General features: G+C 39.9%; 1 protein-coding gene and 7 non-coding genes across 8 annotated transcripts in view; all 8 read right to left on the reverse strand.

The window, feature by feature from the left end:
• Dhc98D (Dynein heavy chain at 89D) overlaps positions 1 to 18,041 on the reverse strand; it is a gene marked incomplete at its 5' end in the record, with an annotated part of 78,290 nt that overhangs the window by 48,977 nt on the left and 11,272 nt on the right. The window contains 25 exons of the mRNA XM_028321762.1: positions 1,560 to 1,757; positions 2,180 to 2,282; positions 2,414 to 2,506; positions 2,977 to 3,119; positions 3,426 to 3,556; positions 4,367 to 4,544; positions 4,850 to 4,975; positions 5,053 to 5,156; positions 5,625 to 5,751; positions 6,281 to 6,469; positions 6,866 to 7,036; positions 7,287 to 7,442; positions 7,657 to 7,809; positions 8,794 to 8,886; positions 9,880 to 10,064; positions 10,527 to 10,650; positions 11,258 to 11,356; positions 11,924 to 12,083; positions 12,508 to 12,765; positions 12,886 to 12,980; positions 13,192 to 13,350; positions 15,952 to 16,117; positions 16,421 to 16,593; positions 17,035 to 17,223; positions 17,678 to 17,931. Of these exons, the coding sequence (XP_028177563.1) occupies positions 1,560 to 1,757; positions 2,180 to 2,282; positions 2,414 to 2,506; positions 2,977 to 3,119; positions 3,426 to 3,556; positions 4,367 to 4,544; positions 4,850 to 4,975; positions 5,053 to 5,156; positions 5,625 to 5,751; positions 6,281 to 6,469; positions 6,866 to 7,036; positions 7,287 to 7,442; positions 7,657 to 7,809; positions 8,794 to 8,886; positions 9,880 to 10,064; positions 10,527 to 10,650; positions 11,258 to 11,356; positions 11,924 to 12,083; positions 12,508 to 12,765; positions 12,886 to 12,980; positions 13,192 to 13,350; positions 15,952 to 16,117; positions 16,421 to 16,593; positions 17,035 to 17,223; positions 17,678 to 17,931 (3,827 nt within the window). The remainder of the gene's footprint in view (positions 1 to 1,559; positions 1,758 to 2,179; positions 2,283 to 2,413; positions 2,507 to 2,976; positions 3,120 to 3,425; positions 3,557 to 4,366; positions 4,545 to 4,849; positions 4,976 to 5,052; positions 5,157 to 5,624; positions 5,752 to 6,280; positions 6,470 to 6,865; positions 7,037 to 7,286; positions 7,443 to 7,656; positions 7,810 to 8,793; positions 8,887 to 9,879; positions 10,065 to 10,526; positions 10,651 to 11,257; positions 11,357 to 11,923; positions 12,084 to 12,507; positions 12,766 to 12,885; positions 12,981 to 13,191; positions 13,351 to 15,951; positions 16,118 to 16,420; positions 16,594 to 17,034; positions 17,224 to 17,677; positions 17,932 to 18,041) is intronic.
• LOC114365253 (5S ribosomal RNA) lies at positions 2,678 to 2,796 on the reverse strand. Its single transcript, XR_003656920.1, has one exon. It is a non-coding gene; the product is annotated as a 5S ribosomal RNA (ribosomal RNA).
• On the reverse strand, positions 3,732 to 3,850 carry LOC114365254 (5S ribosomal RNA). The gene has a single exon (XR_003656921.1). It is a non-coding gene; the product is annotated as a 5S ribosomal RNA (ribosomal RNA).
• On the reverse strand, positions 4,664 to 4,782 carry LOC114365255 (5S ribosomal RNA). The gene has a single exon (XR_003656922.1). It is a non-coding gene; the product is annotated as a 5S ribosomal RNA (ribosomal RNA).
• Positions 7,107 to 7,225, reverse strand: LOC114365256 (5S ribosomal RNA). Its single transcript, XR_003656923.1, has one exon. It is a non-coding gene; the product is annotated as a 5S ribosomal RNA (ribosomal RNA).
• TRNAA-AGC (transfer RNA alanine (anticodon AGC)) lies at positions 8,125 to 8,197 on the reverse strand. Its single transcript has one exon. It is a non-coding gene; the product is annotated as a tRNA-Ala (tRNA).
• On the reverse strand, positions 8,627 to 8,745 carry LOC114365257 (5S ribosomal RNA). Its single transcript, XR_003656924.1, has one exon. It is a non-coding gene; the product is annotated as a 5S ribosomal RNA (ribosomal RNA).
• TRNAA-AGC (transfer RNA alanine (anticodon AGC)) lies at positions 11,006 to 11,078 on the reverse strand. The gene has a single exon. It is a non-coding gene; the product is annotated as a tRNA-Ala (tRNA).

The raw sequence follows: 18,041 nt of genomic DNA on the forward strand, positions 1-18,041 counted from the left end.
ATGGTTCAAAACTTTATTCACAATACAGTGTGAGTCACGTTAAAGTGTACATATGAAAATAGATGAAACTAGACCTATTTTTATCGACAAAAAAGTGGTCAAAAATTTTTTAAGATTTTTTTTTAATTTTTTATAGATTTTTTTTTTCTTTCAAGTACTTATTGTAAAGAAAACGTAATAACTTTTAAACTAAGAGGTATATCCTGATAAAATAAAAACAGTAATAATGCTAAATAACAGACGATACTAAAAAAATACATAAAATACTCAGAAAATGCCAACAAATAATAAAAAATGATACTTTTTGAAAAAAATCTGCTTAAAAATTCGTGTTTTTTTGGTTATTAGATAAATTTGTCCAAAAAATGCCCCTATAAAAGGTGGTTTTTATAACTTTGAATTATTCTATATCGTATTACCTTCGTAAAACCAAAAATCGCATGTCTCTATCCCTATCACAACATTTGCTATGATCGTTTGAACTAAGCCTCTCCGGGCGCGCCATTCAACGCTTCGCTAACAACGAAACTGAAAATGGATCTAGATTTGTAATTTTGATAAAGACAAGTTAGATTTCAAGTAAAAACAAAAGATTTCGAAGTAAAATAAGCATTTTAGTTAATATTAAAATTGTCCCTACTACCTGTAGAGGAGAATAATGTTGTGGTAGGCCTTTGTTCAAACTATCATAGCAAATATTGTGATAGGGATAGAGACATGCAATTTTTGGTTTTACAAAGGTAATACGATAGAGAATAATACAAAATAATAAAAACCACCTGTTATAGGGGCATTTTTTGGAGAAATTTATCAAATAACCAAAAAAACACGTATTTTTAAGCAGATTTTTTTCAAAAAGTATCATTTTTTATTATTTGTTGGCTTTTTTTTGTGTATTTTATGTATTTTTTTAGTATTGCCTGTTATTTAGCATTATTACTGTTTTTATTTTATCAGGATATACCGCTTAGTTTAAAAGTTATTACATTTTCTTTACAATACGTAACTGGAAGAAAAAAAATTCTATAAATTTTTTTAAAAAAATCTCAAAAATTTTTTGACCTCTTTTTTGTCGATCAAAATAGGTCTTGTTTCATCTATTTTCATATGTTCACTTTAACGTGACTCACACTGTATATTAATTGTACTATGTGTTCAGACCAAGTCTCAGGCGTCCGTCTCAGTTTTTGTAAAAAGATGTTTAAAAATGAAATAAGACTTGTTTTACTGCCAACGGCCTCGAGACAAATCTCATACTATAGCTTGTTCCTTACTGTACCACCAGTCCAGAGCGTCGATGTGACATCACAGCCACCAGGTGCGCCGTTAACTTGACTGGGTTGTATGTAGGTATAGTCTGATCTGCGAGCACGTAGAATTTTGTCCAATGACCCCAAGCTACCCATCCTTATCGCTCGCGCGTAATTATGTTGCTGTCGCGCTCGCACACTCACTGCGGGCGCCAGGAATATTACGCGCGAGCGATAATGATGGGTAGCTTGGGGTCATTGGACAAAATTCTACGTGCGCACAGACCGGGGTTTATGTCATTAAATTACCTGAGCAATAATAAAGGCGTCCTTCTCATTCAACAGAGATAGGTAGTTGGTGAGGAAGTCCATGTAGTGTTTGGGCGTGACGTAGTTGTTCCTTCTCAACCTCAGAAGGAACTCCACAGAGTATCGCGCTACTGACATGTGCACGTGGACTACATGCTCCACTATGATGGATCGGAACTCGTCGGGGATCTTTTGGACCTGAATGTGGGGAAATGACAGTAAGGATTTTAAAAAAAGTATGCTAAATCTATACTAATATAATAAATGCGAAAGTAACTCTGTCTGTCTGTCTCTCTTTCACGCCTAAACCATTGAACCGATTTTAATAAAATTTGGCATAGAGATAGTTTGAGTCCCGGGAAAGGACATAGGATAGTTTTTATTCCAGTTTTTGAAACAGGGACGCGCGCCGGCGAAGCCGCGGGCGGAAAGCTAGTGCTTAATAAATTAGCAGTTGTAGTACATATTTGATTGATTTATTTACAGACTTTACTTAAATTATTTTTGACTGCTATTTTAGCCACATAAAACGTTTCAATTTAAGACAGTGAGGCCTAACATAGATTTATAAGTTCAAAACAAAATGCGAAAATGTTTTTCAATAATACTTTTTCACTTACATCAGCTAAAAAGACGTTAGCCACAGCTAACAGCGCTTGTTTCGGCCACGGGAACTGCCAGTCTATGGTAGTGTTGTTCACTAAGCCAGGGAAACTGCGGCATCTGTGATTTTCATTCCGATCATGAAATATATGCTGAGATGTTAAATCTTACTAAATAAGTTCTAATTACTTGAGCAACTTTATGTCAACTGCCTGCTAAAAATTAGAGTTAAGTAATAATGCAAAATGTACCTATTTCTGAGAATATCACCACTGGGGGACATAGACAACACCACGTGGAGATTGTCAGCGCATTTGTTGCAGAAGAAGTTCCATACAGCATCTCTGTAAGTTATGAGAAAGTTTCAGCATTTAAAACATCATAAGTGACTAAAATAATTTATAACTCGGCTTCATATCAGTTTTGCAGTGATACAATCACAACACAAACGGGAGTGCTTTTAGAAACAATAACTAAACTCGCAAGACAAAAAAAATATGGTTGGAAAAGCAAAAAGCCAACATCACGCGGTGTTCCCAGGCGGTCACCCATCCAAGTACTGACCGCGCCCGACGTTGCTTAACTTCGGTGATCGGACGAGAACCGGTGTTTTCAACGTGGTATGGACGTTGGCGAATGACTGAGCGAAAAATGCGGACACAATACACTATCCGCAAAAGTTAAGTGAGAAAACCGATAGGTGGCGTTCACATGTTTTCACATGAACTACAATGCAAAAAATATTAGTGACCCACAATTCAATTGGCAACAGATGAAATTTTGGATAATTTTTTGTAAATTGTACATAACTCACTTGGCTATACCATATCCAGCCTCAGCGCTTTGGTTGCGCACGGCGTTGATGATGCCATCTTTTTCATCATCGCCAAACAGCGCAGGGATCATCCCAATCATTAGGATGTTGTTGATAAATTCCAGGAAGCCTTCTTCAAGGATCTGTTGTTAACACCAAAATATAGGAAGACAGTTTAGTGATTCAGCTGTCAATAAATACATATTTAAATCTACAAGTCTAATTTTTACTTTTGAACTTTCGGCTCCTTATTACAAAAGGTAAACTCTGATTGAACTCCAGTTTAAATTTATATTTCAGTACCAGTGTTCATCGGGTTTAACTTTTTTGTATCAAGACTTATTATGTAAAAATATGAAGGACTTAATATTTTTAATGTTAACGTTTTATTTTGTAGTTATTCCTTCTGTTTACTATGGAAGGAGATAATTACTTCAAGGACTACCAACCTGTGCTGCGGTGAAGAGGAATACGGTTTTCTTGCCATCCACACCTAGCTGGTTGTACATCCGCTTCATGTCGTCCTTGAACGTGTTCTCGTTGTAGTTCCGCGTCACCGTGATCTCGAACATTTCGCAACCTATGATAAAAAATAATTGAAATCAACGAATAGTCCGAGCAAATAAAGTATGGTAACAATTTTGTAAATACGATATAGGACAAAATCTAGAAGAGACTAACCAGCCAGTAGCTGGCAGCCACTCATCATAATAATATTTGACATAGCAACCAAACATTATACTTGAAAAGCAAAAAGCCAACATCACGCGGTGTTCCCAGGCGGTCACCCATCCAAGTACTGACCGCGCCCGACGTTGCTTAACTTCGGTGATCGGACGAGAACCGGTGTTTTCAACGTGGTATGGACGTTGGCGAATGACCGAGCGAAATATGCGCACGAAATACGCTATCCGCAAAAAAATGTCTGTAGATAAAACCGATAGGTGGCATTCAGATATTTTAACATGACTTGTTTTCGTTGTAGTTTCGTGTCATCGTGATCTCGAAAATTTCGCAACCTTTGTTGTAAAATAATTTGAATCAACGAAGAGTCTGGGTTCGTATCGCATTTGAAGTTGTTGATTTTTTTAAATATTGGTTTTCCAATTGGAATAAACAAAGAAAAACTAAAACAACATTTCGCGATCTATGCGGAGAATGCGCTGTGTGCGCGTTAGATGTCCCCAAACAACACTACATACTATTTTGAACTTATCGCAGTAAGAATAAGGTCTAATTTTACTTACCAGCAGCAAATGAAGCCAGACGGCAGATGGACTTCTTTCCGGAGCCGCCGACGCCGATGATCATGGCGTTGCCGCGCACCATGCGCAGGATACAGTATAATTTGGAATTTAAACATGTAGAAATAAGGTCTAATGTCACTTACCAGCAGCAAATGAAGCCAGACGGCAGATGGACTTCTTCCCGGAGCCGCCGACGCCGATGATCATGGCGTTGCCTCGGTCCATGCGCAGGATTCGATGCGCGCGCGTCAAATGCTCGAGACAATCCTCGAACAACACTACAGACATTTTGCCGATACGCTCGTTGAATTCGTCTAATATCTGAAAAGGATAAGAATAATTTTGTTGTTTAAGAAAAACTTAGATATATTAAAAACAAATAATATTTTTAATACAATAACACTGTAGGTAATTAAATTAAATAGTACGAAAAAGCAAAAAGCCAACATCACGCGGTGTTCCCAGGCGGTCACCCATCCAAGTACTGACCGCGCCCGACGTTGCTTAACTTCGGTGATCGGACGAGAACCGGTGTTTTCAACGTGGTATGGACGTTGGCGAATGAATGAGTGAAATTTAAGATCACAATATCCAAGAAGTCAGTGACGTAATTGTAACAACAATACCTCTTGAAAGAGAAAATAGACAGCTTCGTAGTCAAGCAGATCTTCGTAATATCGTATTTCCTCCTCATCTAAAGCATTTCGGTAGTCACCAAACAATAAGGGGTCACGAAGGACATATTCTTCTAGCTGCAAAGAAATACGTTATTTTAATCAATTTAAAACAAAATTACGGCTATGACAAACTACAACATTTCAGTACAAACCGTAAGTTCTTTTTCGACTTCAATTTCTTCCTCCTCTATTTCCAGTTCGGCCTCAGCCGCAACAGACGGTGCGGCAGCTGGTTTTACTATTTTTTCTCCAAACTCTGTAATAGTGACAAGCACTGTTGTATTTGTTTAATTATTAAATAGCCAAAAGTAAATAAGGCACCTGGCCATGTCACTTTATGGCGAGATTTTTATTGGGACCGCGTTTGAATTCTTAACTAAATAGCCTACCTAGATAAATACAATTTGCAAATAAACTCTTTAAAATGTTTTTTGTGAGATATTTGGCTTAAGCTTGATTACGGATAATTAAATGAAGTATCGAGTGTAGCATTAAATTGACACAGTAATTGGAAAATGTGCACGACTAATTTTTTTAGGCGCTCATTGGACATACTAAACGATTTTTAGATCAACATTTATTTATGATTCTGATTTAAAATAATGTTTTTAATCTGAAACCAGATAGCCGTTAAATAGACGCCACATAATTTTGAACAAGATAGGTACGGTTGAAAACCACAAAAACTTATTTCTTCCTCCTCTGTTTAAGTATTTAATCTTACCATCTTCCTCTTCTTCAACGACAAGATCTTCCTCAGCCACCACAATCTCTTCCAGCACCACTGGCTCCTCTTCAGGGAAATATTTCACGATGTGCTCTTGAATGTGGCCACGCATCAGCTCATTGTCCTGTAATACGAAGTTCATTTTAAGGGTTCAGCTAAAACTCACGCGGTGCATTTAATGTACGTTTACTCGGTACGTGTGATCAAGGCTTAATAGACGAGCGCACGCGTTGGACGTATGGAGCAACCGCGCATGTTTTAGCGGAGGCCCTTAGGCCACTCACACAGCGACTTTTTATAGCGATACAGTAACGATTCCGTCGCGTGTTCGCATCAATATAGTCGCAAAGCGGTCGCTGTGTGCCCTCACCCACATAAACACGATTGAGTCGTGAACCAAACGCGATGATGTCGCGCTTCTGTCGCGAATCAAACGCGATTCAGTAACGGTACAAAATTACCTGCGATCGCTACAGTTGCTTCTGTTCATTCCCCGATGTCGTCCAACACGGTCGCGCTTTTGCATCGATACAGTCGTTAGACGCATTTGCAACTTTTAGTTAGTTAGTCGCCATGGGCAAGGGGCTTTAGACTTTAGTCCCCGTGGTTTGGGTTCAATTCTAAGATAAGATATAATAGTTAGGTAGACCAACCTGTACGTTGATAAGTCGGTCGCAAATAACGCGCGTAAACTCATTGCGCCAGCAGCGTACAACAGCACGCTTCTCGCTGAAGAAGTTCGGATGCGTCAGGCACATGCCAGCCGCGATGCGAGACAGGTCTCGAAGATTGAAGATGTAGTGGAATTTCGCCGGCGTTGGCGGTAGATCGACGATTATTATCTGAGATGATAAACGAGTTTTAGTTAAAACATTTCGATGATAATATACGATGATTTTGATTGTTATTTTTCTTACCAAAAACTGTAATAGAGCTTTTAATTAGTGAGAAACATTTCGAAATCACTGTAAATTGTAAGGCTGGATTGGACCATTTTACTTTAACTTCAACAATGTCAAACTCTGTACAAAAATACCGGTTACCGGTACTCATGTTATAGTCACGGTGGTGCAATTCAGCCTAAGAAATCAATCGTCAAGCGGACTCACGAAAGCACGCTAGCAAATGCTTTCTACTGTATCTTGTTGCTAGATATGTATTCAAATTAGAAGAAACGTCTTTGAATTGTAATGTTTGATTTTCAAATAAGTACTAATTAATTTCCAAAATAATCTTACCTTGTACAAATCTAGGGTCATTTGAACAATTTTGTCGACGATTTCTTGAATTTCATCTGGGAATATTATGAAGTGACCATGAAGTATTGACACGTAGATGTGTCGCAATGTGTTTTCCGACGGAAATTGCAAGTTGTACACTGAGAACATTGATATGAAACGTGGATCGACCTGGAAATAAAATATTTTTTAGTAATAAACAAGTAGAATGTCAAACAGAATTAACAAGAAAAATGCAAAAAGCCAACATCACGCGGTGTTCCCAGGCGGTCACCCATCCAAGTACTGACCGCGCCCGACGTTGCTTAACTTCGGTGATCGGACGAGAACCGGTGTTTTCAACGTGGTATGGACGTTGGCGAAAGAACGGGCGAAATATGGGTACAAATACCCGCCTAACCTAATGATTTCAAATACTCACATCATTTCGTCCTCCACCAGCTTTGCCCATAGCAGCAATGAATCCTATGTCTTTCAGATTTTTCCAGTTGAGATCTTTGCCTCTGTCGTAGAATCCTTTCCTTTCAAACAGTAGTTTTAGCAACGCTATTGGCTGTTGAGTTCCGTATGTATCTACCTAAAATTAGAATGATAATCTTCAAAATTTTAAAATACCTTAGTCTTTTTTTCTGTAAAATAGTAAATATTCTGTAAGTAGTATGTTCTTTCTTTTATCATTACTCAATGACGTATTTTTCCTTCTTTTCTGTAGGTACTCAGGAAATATTTGTTATAATTTTAATTTGAAATAATTATATCATGATTTATATTAATTTATTTATAATACTTACAATGGGCATATTCATATCGTCTATGAATACCAGCATCTTCTTCCCAACAGGAGGACCAAAAGTGTCTTTGGTTCGCTTTTCTACAACCGACTCCAAGTTTCTTTGCACGTCCATCGACGACGTGCGCGATGAGAAATTCATTTGCTGAATTATCTGTACGAAGAAAACATTGCTAGTTAATGGTTTAATAAGAATTAAAACTTTATTGAAGCAATTCAAATAGCATTATTGCTAAAGTAGGCTGCATGGTTGGTCTTAGAGGAATAATGTCCTATGTAGTTCATATTATGGAGGTAAATAATAATGATATTATTACCACAATGGTTGGCCTACCAAGAAATATGATAATCAATAATATTCAGTCATCATAATATTAATTTTGTTTTTCAATTATTTTATTGAACTTAAAAATGGCAAATAAAATGAAGAGAAATGTCAGCTAAAACATATAAATAAAAACAAAAAGATTGGAGGCGCCGGGTATCGATCCCGGTACCTCTCGCATGCTAAGCGAGCGCTCTACCATCTGAGCTACGCCCCCTGATGAATGACCGACCGAAATTATCGACGAGTTTATCAACTGGTTGTTATTATTGCTTTTAAGACCGGTATGTTTCTCAATATCCGGCAGCTGCGAGATAAATATTAGACTGATGACGTAATATGCAAGGCCAGCTATTATCATCAAGAACGATTTATCACATGTCGTAATGATTGTGTCGTGTTTGTGTTGAATCTTAATACGTATAAATTAACATAATTTGGATAGATTTATCGAATCCATAAAAGTAAACTAAATTACTTATATGCGTTTGAAGACTTTGAAGTATTAAAAAACTAAGTTATTATGTGAGCAGAGTCGCGGACTCGCGGGTAAAAAGACATGTCAAAAATAAATGTGAATAATATTGATAAATTAATGCAAAGATGACATTTTGACGACTTATATTTTTATTAAAAAGAGCAAAAAAGCCAACATCACGCGGTGTTCCCAGGCGGTCACCCATCCAAGTACTGACCGCGCCCGACGTTGCTTAACTTCGGTGATCGGACGAGAACCGGTGTTTTCAACGTGGTATGGACGTTGGCGATGAAAACTTCGAAATAAGTGTTGATAAATAGTTATTGAAAACTTACGTATTTATCAGCTGGTAATCCATGCAGATAGTTTGTGATGATTGCAGTTTTTGAAGTGCCAGTGTCACCTACTAATAGTACTGGACGTTCCACCTATAGAAATTGTATGACATGAGCAACATTTTATTCAGTTTTGTGATAAAATAAAAATATTTTACAAAATTTGCCCTTCAAAGAGAGAGAGAGAGAAAGAAGATTTTTATACGGTCCAACCTAGATCTAAAATAACTCAAAGGTGACTGACTGACTGACTGTCTGACATTAGTGATCTATCAATATAATATCAACGCACAGCCCAAACCACTGGACGGATCGGGCTGAAAAGACAATGCCGGAAATTGGCGTCTTTTTTTTTTCGCGCGGCCATCGACCAAACTTTGTTTTTTGATTACAAAATAGTGTAATAAATCAAACTTACTATGACATGTATACCTCTAAACTCAGTCTGAACTGAGTTACGAGCATTAGAAGTTTGATGATTTTCATACTAGATTTGCTTTTTGCGCGCAAAGTTTTGTAAGAAATTGCAACAAACTAGTGAGATTGTATGTGTAAACAAACAATACCATCCATTAAATGCTCCAGACATCAGTATGGAGCAGAATCAGCGCAATAAAAAAATATCGCAATATTTTGTTGCAATTTCTTACCAAACTTGCGCACAAAAAGCAAATCTAGTATGAAAATCATCAAACTTCTAATGCTCGTAACTCAGTTCAGACTGAGTTTAGAGGTATACATGCCATAGTAAGTTTGGTTTATTACACTATTTTGTAATCAAAAAACAAAGTTTGATCGATGGCCGCGCGAAAAAAAAAAGACGCCACTTTCCATACAAAATCTGGCATTGCCATTTGGCATGCAGATTGCAGGTAGATGTTATGACGTAGGCATTCGCTAAGAAAGGATTTTACGAAACTCCACCCCTAAGGGAGTAAAACGGGATCCACGCGTACGAAGTCGCGGGCGGCCGCTAGTTACAGAATAAATGTTTTTATTAAATAAAATTATAAGAAAATTGGTTATAAAAAAATAAATTACATAAGTGAAACGTAGATAAGACTAGTTAGATATTTGAAAACTTACACTCTCCATGATCTTGATAAGCCAAGTGAGCCGGAGCGTGTCCACCGTTGGGACTAGAATCGACGGGAACTTCATGTCCCTGTCATGCTCGTACGTCGGCACCAGCCACTCCCACGCTTCCCATGTCAGTGTGGTTAGCTCCAGGCAATAGTCGTATAGACTCGGGAATCCCATGGGGAAGTGTTCTAAAATGGGTTTAGAAAACCTTCATTTAGACTCTTTTCTGTATACAGTACCAGCAGTTAGTTAAGCTCATAGCAGACTTATCAACTCGGAACGGGATCAACACCGTATCGCCTTTTGCGAGCTGTCATCGCCTATCCCGCGCTGTCAACCGCGAGGCGAGACGTTCACGTTACGGTGCGGATAAGTGTGCGTTGCAGTATGGAGTTTTATACAAAGAAAGTGCTACGTCCTTTAAACGGCTGCTAGATGAGCAATTTTCCAAATCTATAAAATTAACACTCTCTGTTTCCTTAAAAACTTTGTCGTCAGATATCATCGTCATAACAGGCAAACATAAAATAATAATCTCTTACAAATAATCGGGTTACAATAAGGTGTTAAGAAGATGAAGGTTAATTTATTAGACAGCAGTCTATGCTACTTTTGAAATAAATTGAAACTAATATAATAAAAAATATTACTTGTAGTAGCTTTCTTCTCGATTGTGTCTTCCACGAGCATCATCGGACACGCCTTTTTGATGTAGTTGTCAAAGTCGAAGCGGCCATCGTCCACTATCGATGCCCCCAAGCTGTTGTACATAGACTGCCAAAGGAAAGAATATTAGGTTTTGGTGGTTAGAATTGAAAATCCTTTGTTTATTACAAAAGAAATCGTGTAGTAACCAGATATTTAAAAAATAAGTGAGTACTAGTGCCGTCTACATAGTTTCAGTGATTTGACCCTCAAATACCTGTGTACTTTCTCAAGTATTTTTTTACAAAACCTGTCGCAAAATCCATATCCTTAGCTGACGATTTGCTACTACAATTGTTTACTTCAAAATTTTACGGATTTGAGGTTGAAAAATTTAAGGCTAGGACCTTTTTTGTATATTATCTGTTTATGTTTTAATTCACTATTAAACAAAAACAATACTAACGAAGCATTGATAAATAATTGGAGGCGCCGGGTATCGATCCCGGTACCTCTCGCATGCTAAGCGAGCGCTCTACCATCTGAGCTACGCCCCCGATATGAACGTAGTGGGAAATTACTACTTATTATCGAAAGTGAAAGTAACGATAATTTCGTACTATGTCACTCGTTGGCAAAACGGCATTTAATGATTGAAATATTCCTTAGTAGGGAGACAATAGCTGAACGGTTAAGGCCTATTGTATTTTTTAAGGTCACGCTAAAAATAACTTACCACCATGAAGACACACTCCACCACGGTCCTGTCAATTTCCTCGTTGCTATCTTCTTTATTAGGCATCAGTCCACTGATCATGTAGCACAGCTGTACCACCTGTGAATCAAATCCTCATTATAGACCCATGAAAGCGATACTCATTATTAACCAAGCAAAGTACACAACCAAATCAGCTAGCTAGGATCCATCGTCTCAAGATATGTGTCGCTAGAGATTCCCAAAGCATTAGGCGACACATAATAAATAATAAATATCCTTGGACATTTCACATTACGCTCCTAGTCCCAAACTAAGCAAAGTTTGTACTATGGGTACTAGACAACGGATATAAACATACTTAAATACTTTTTTTTTTGTAAATACATACATATTATACATAGTAACACCCAGACCCGCCACAGAAATTTAAAATTCATCATTTCAATTTCTGCCCGGCCGGGAATCAAACCCGGGACCTCTCGGCATAGTAGTCCGTTCCGCACCACTACACCAAACGGCCGACGACATGTAGCCGAGTTGAGTCTTTATCGAAACACTCATAGTATGTAAATAATTCTGTCGGCGAAACATTAAAGGTTCTGAGGGCGAGTCTTTCAGAAACGAATGAAACGCTATTGGTGATCAGTCCAAAAGGGAAATGACTGTCGAATCATATTTGATTACCAAGTTGAGCGGCGTCTGCGGCACTATAGTTTTCAATGGCGTCTGCTGCTGTAGGCCGAACATGCCGAACACGATGTAGTTGATGGCACCAGCTACGTAGTGTTCGAAGAGACCAGCTAGTTGCTCACGCTCTTCTTCATTGTTGCGACTGCGGAGCCATCTAGCGGAGAAAATAGACAAGTTTTAGGGAGATGTATGCTGAGAAGAAGGATAGCAGAAGAAATACGTCAAGCAAGTAACTAGGGGCTGTGCTGTTGGCACACGGCACTTAATTATTGTCAAGTAGTTAGTAACACAAATAAAAAACGGGTTCACAAAAAATATGTTACATTCCTTGGTGAAATATGCCTTATATCCAGGGTATAAGGACCGTATAATTAAATTAATATTTTTTTCATGGCCGATAATAATCGAGATAAGTCTACTGATAAGTGGCTTTTTATAAAGCAGGCTATAATTTCAAAATGCTTTTGTCCGTTCGATCTATTCCAGCAAAAGCTGTACCATCCACATTCTACACCCTCATGATTATTTATAAGTGATTTGGCTAGGCCCAAAATATTTTTAAAATACATAAACATTACCTATCCCAATAAGGCTGGTATCCCAAATTCTTAGGGTCAACGAACACCATTCCAGCTCTCGACACAGTCGCAGGCGACGCATAGTTCAGGTCACCGACTTCGAACAGCAGCGAGCAATACGGCGCGAGCCGAATTCGTTCACCGTTCGCGAGCGTCAGCAGACGGTTGTCGTCCATGACTGAGTTCATGTTCTCTATCCAGAGGGCGTCTACGTCGCCGTCGAATAGCGAATATCGACGCTCGTCTCTTTCTGCTGGCCTGAGAATTTACGAATAACAACAGATTATTGAGCAAGTTTTTCATCAAAAACTGATTTTAGTACAGTAATCTAACTTAGGGGAGTACTTATGGGAAAAAATATTTCTATCTCAAACTTACCTGTTCATTTCACGGAATATCTTAGAGTAGAGCCCATCAGTCCAGTCTCTGGTAACTGGATCTAGGATACCATAAAGTTCAATCACAGAACACGCCTGAAACAAAAAACATAACCGTGCGTGTCCAATATAAACAATAACGCTTTGTGAAAGGCTAATAAATTAATGTCATTTTATGAACGTGTCAAAATACTCTAAATTAATAGAGGTCGAACAAATTTCTTTCCAGTTTCTCCAAAATTGTTAATCAATGGTCAAGATAACTCTGAACTCTAAGTTGATATTGATAGGGTATAGTATTGCGTACCTTGGGGTTGAGAACTTGGAGCTTGGTAGAAAGACCCAGGTTGGTTTGCGCCTTGACTAAGGTCTGTAAGATGACGGACTTGCCGCCGCCTGTAGGGCCCACCAGCATAGAGCAGTGCCGCGTCATCATCGTCTCGTAGAGTTGCACTACTTTGTCTACCTGTAGACGGAGACACGGTGGGTGAATGCAGGCAATATTATGATGATCAAGCGGTGCCACTGTATGAAAAGGTGAGTGATTTTTTTTTTTTTTTTTTATGTGATAGGAGGCAAACGAGCAAACGGATCACCTGATGGTAAGTGTTTACCGTCGCCCATAGACACCCGCAGACCCAGGGGCGTTACAGGTGCGTTGCCGGCCTTTAAGGTAAAGATACGCTCTCCTCTTGAAAGCTTGCAGGTCGTATCCGTCCGGAAACACCGCAGACGACAGTCCATTCCACAGTTTGGTTGTACGGGGCAGAAAGTTTAAGTCAAAGTCAAAGTCAAAATTTCTTTATTTGTTTGGACTAATAAATAGTTCTTACAAATCGTCATTTTGCTCTTAAGGAGCCTCTACATGTCTCATAATCTTTTTACCCTACCAGCGCTTCGAGACCAACATTTGGCAAGTGCTGAGAAGAAGCGCCGCAACAAACTCAGTCACCACTGTCTGCCGGTTAATATAAATAAATAGAAATAGTAGTAGTAGGTACATTCGATTCAGGAGCAGTTCACTGAATTTACCATGCATTCTTGTATGGTGTATCTTATAAGAATGGGTATACAAGATTGCGTGGTATATTAAACAAGGTAGTGACGTGCTAATATCTAGACTTACATATTAAGATACTAGTAGAAATGACTCGCATACATAAATTTGAATAACTTGGATTGACCAGTCCCCGAAAGCAGCGCCTGTTCACAGACATGACGAGTGAACCAGCCATCGCTTCACTCGACCATATTAGAGGGAATGTAACGACCCGCCTCACTACGCCACCACCCCAGAGACATTTTAGTGAGAATGACAATTCCAAGTTAGGGGGGGGGGGGGGGGGGGGGGGGTTGGGCCTCCGGTACCCTCACTCACTCGGCGAAACACAACACAAGTGCTGCTTCACGCCGGTTTTCTGTGAGGCCGTGGTATAACTCCGGTCGAGCCGGCCCATTCGTGCCGAAGCATGGCTCTCCCACGGTAGTAAATAGTAGTCCAGCCGGGCTAGGATGCGCGCCCTGATAATATCTTATCGATGATTTTAGACGTCAAAATGTATCACATAAAATCGATACAATGGCGTGATAAACGCATGTCGCGGCGCGCATCCTAGGCCTACAGGTTACTGTAATCATTAGAGAGGCATCATTGTGTTTTGTCGGTCCACTTTCAAGATCAGGTTTCGAAACATCCGGTTGCAGCGAGGGGTAAGACAGGGAGACGTCATATCTCCGAAAGTGTTCAACGTCACACTGGAAGATTTATTCATAGGGTATATGTATCCTGTAAGGATCATTTGGTTGAGTTGAACGAACCTGATGTTAGAATACAATGTATCCGTCAGTCTTTATAACATCAATAACGGCTGTGTTGAACTTCGTATAGCAGCCCCGGGAATAGGCCTTTGATCAGTCCCAGGAAGAGAGGCACGTCTTCGAACACATAGCTAAGGACCCATTATAATGTTGCTTTACCTGATGCGCCAGTACAATGTATCCGTCAGTCTCCAGCACGTCAATGACGGCCGCGTTGAACTCCGTATAGCAGCCCCGGGAATAGGCCTTTGATCAGTCCCAAGAAGAGAGGCACGACACACTTAGTTAAAGACCTATTAATAATGGTTCTTTACCTGATGCACAAGTACAATGTATCCGTCAGTCTCCAGCACACCAATGACAGCCGCGTTAAACTCCGTAAAGCAGCCCCGGGAATAGGCCTTTGATCAGTCCCAGGAAGAGAGACACGACACACTTAGTTAAAGACCTATTAATAATGTTTCTCTACCTGATGCGCCAGTCCAATGTATCCATCAGTCTCCAGCACATCAATGACGGCTGTGTTGAACTCCGTATAGCAGCCCCGGGAATAGGCCTTTGATCAGTCCCAGGAAGAGAGGCACGACACACTTAGATAAAGACCTATTAATAATGTTTCTTTACCTGATGCGCCAGTACAATGGATCCGTCAGTCTCCAGCACGTCAATGACGGCCGCGTTGAACTCCGTATAGCAGCCCCGGGAATAGGCCTTTGATTAGTCCCAGGAAGAGAGGCACGACGTCTCCGAACACTCAGTTAAAGACCTATTAATAATGGTTCTCTACCTGATGCGCCAGTACAATGTATCCGTCAGTCTCCAGCACATCAATGACGGCCGCGTTGAACTCCGTATAGCAGCCCCGGGAACAGACCTTTGATCAGTCCCAGGAAGAGAGGCACGACATCTCCGAACACTTAGTTAAAGACCTTTTATAATGTTTCTTTACCTGATGCGCCAGTACAATGTATCCGTCAGTCTCTAGTACNTATAGCAGCCCCGGGAATAGGCCTTTGATTAGTCCCAGGAAGAGAGGCACGACGTCTCCGAACACTCAGTTAAAGACCTATTAATAATGGTTCTCTACCTGATGCGCCAGTACAATGTATCCGTCAGTCTCCAGCACATCAATGACGGCCGCGTTGAACTCCGTATAGCAGCCCCGGGAACAGACCTTTGATCAGTCCCAGGAAGAGAGGCACGACATCTCCGAACACTTAGTTAAAGACCTTTTATAATGTTTCTTTACCTGATGCGCCAGTACAATGTATCCGTCAGTCTCTAGTACATCAATGACGGCCGCGTTGAACTCCGGGTAGCCGACTCGCGGGCATTCCAATCCCGGGAACAGATCCTTGATCAGGCCCAGAAATAGAGGTACGTCTTCGAACACGAATTTCGGGTAGTTCATGTCTCTGGAAGGGGTAAAATTGGGTAATAAGCCCTAGAGACTCAAAAGTTTTAAATGAACTGTAAACTATGAAAAAATTAAGCTTTATTTTGCCATACAAATGGGAAAGCCGCGTTTTGCCAGCTCATACAAGGATGCCAATTGACAATGTGTGAATACAATTTTATACAGATATTTTCGAATTACTATGTGCAATGAATAGCTACCTGGAGCATCACCTAGCTCTTCCAAAATTGTATTCTCTCATTTCATGCCACTAAGTATTTATTGCTGACACATAATCCAGGTAATATAATGAAATCCGCACCTCAGAGCTCTCATCAGCACCATGATTTCGCTTAGTCCGGGGGAGTCTCTTCGGAGTTTCCCCGCCATGCGCAGCACCGCAGTCAAAGCCCGCAATCCCCAGTCGTAGTGGGACTGCTTTGATAGCTGTTCTCTAGCCACTTTGTATAAGACTGTCATCTTTTTAGCTAACACCTGTAAAAATACACAAAGTTGATACAAAAACTGCCAGAATAATCAAAATAGAGAAACACGGGTCTCAACGTGACATTTCTATATGACATGAGTACATTAGTACTCATAGCTTGACGTTTCTGCTGTATTGCTATTGCTACAGCAGTGGTCACAAGCAGACTTGTGACTTTGTGACCCGTTGTGCTCTATTTTAATTGTAACGGAGCACGAAACTTTAAAATCTTAGGTTGGGTTGCATCATCTTACTTTATACTCCAAAAGTGCCAAAAGTCTGTCAAACTCCATACAAAAACACCGGTTATGGTTATAGTTACGGTTTAATTAAGGTGGTGCAACACTGCCAGAAAACGTTTTACACTTCAAAACTTGACCAAAAAAAAACACTACACATAATAATATGAGAACGTCATTTTGCGTGTAAAACTATTGTAAACGACTTACTTTGGCAGTAAGGAACCCATCAGAGAACAGCGATATCATGCAGATCATCTCCAGGTCTGGTAAGATGCACACCACCGGTCTGAAGAGAGCCTTCACCGACTCAGGCAGTTCGGTGCGGCCCGCGTAGCCGGGGTTCATCGTGATGAAGATGCCTACTTTGTTGTCCATTGAGATCTCTTGACCTTCGAACTAAAGGGAAAGGAATAAGTGAACATCGCCAAGGTTTGGAAGTAACTAGTCCATTGAGATTTCTCGCCTTTTAAACTTAGGATGGAAAACAAAAAAAAAATGTAAACATCGACTTTGGCAGTAATAACCGAAATCACTGTTTTATTTTATTACAATGTCACTGATGTCACGAAAGTTGCTGAAGAATCCTAGTTTATTTTATGAGTTCAAGCTACAAGCACCTGCAAGTGGACAGAATATATGAAAAATATGAATCTCTAGTACCTCATGATTGCACGATTCGAAACACGCGAATAAAAATACGTCATCTGGAGCAGCTCTATAGCGCTTAACTGGCTGGATTTCTGGAATGCATTATAGTGAGGAAGGGCTGACATGTGACGTAACAAAAACATTATTTCGCATCGATGCACCTAATCTTACCGCAGATTATGTCATAATTAATTATACTCACAGTAAATCTCTTCAACTTCATAAGCAGTGCACTTCTTATGCACTGTAGCTGCGTAGATATGACAGACAGCACGGATATATCAATACGGTTGAATTCATCAAAACAGCCCCACGCGCCGCATTGACACAGTCCAGCCAAGATCTGGCCTACTGCTCGGAAGTCCATGCCTTCCCCGCAGTTTGTGACAACGCAAAGCAGACCTAATGCTTTGGCGAGGTCTTTCGTTGTTTCTGTCTTGCCGGTGCCAGCTGGGCCTGTAAGACACAAGAAAAAGAACTGTTTGACTAGAGGCGTCGATGTAACGTTACTGCAACATTAGATGGCCTGTCTACCATTTGATGGTTACGACGTTAATGCTATAGCG

This window comes from Ostrinia furnacalis, unplaced genomic scaffold, assembly GCF_004193835.3.
Source record: "Ostrinia furnacalis isolate ACB-3 unplaced genomic scaffold, ASM419383v2 OfSCF7578, whole genome shotgun sequence".
NCBI classification, from domain to species: domain Eukaryota; kingdom Metazoa; phylum Arthropoda; class Insecta; order Lepidoptera; family Crambidae; genus Ostrinia; species Ostrinia furnacalis.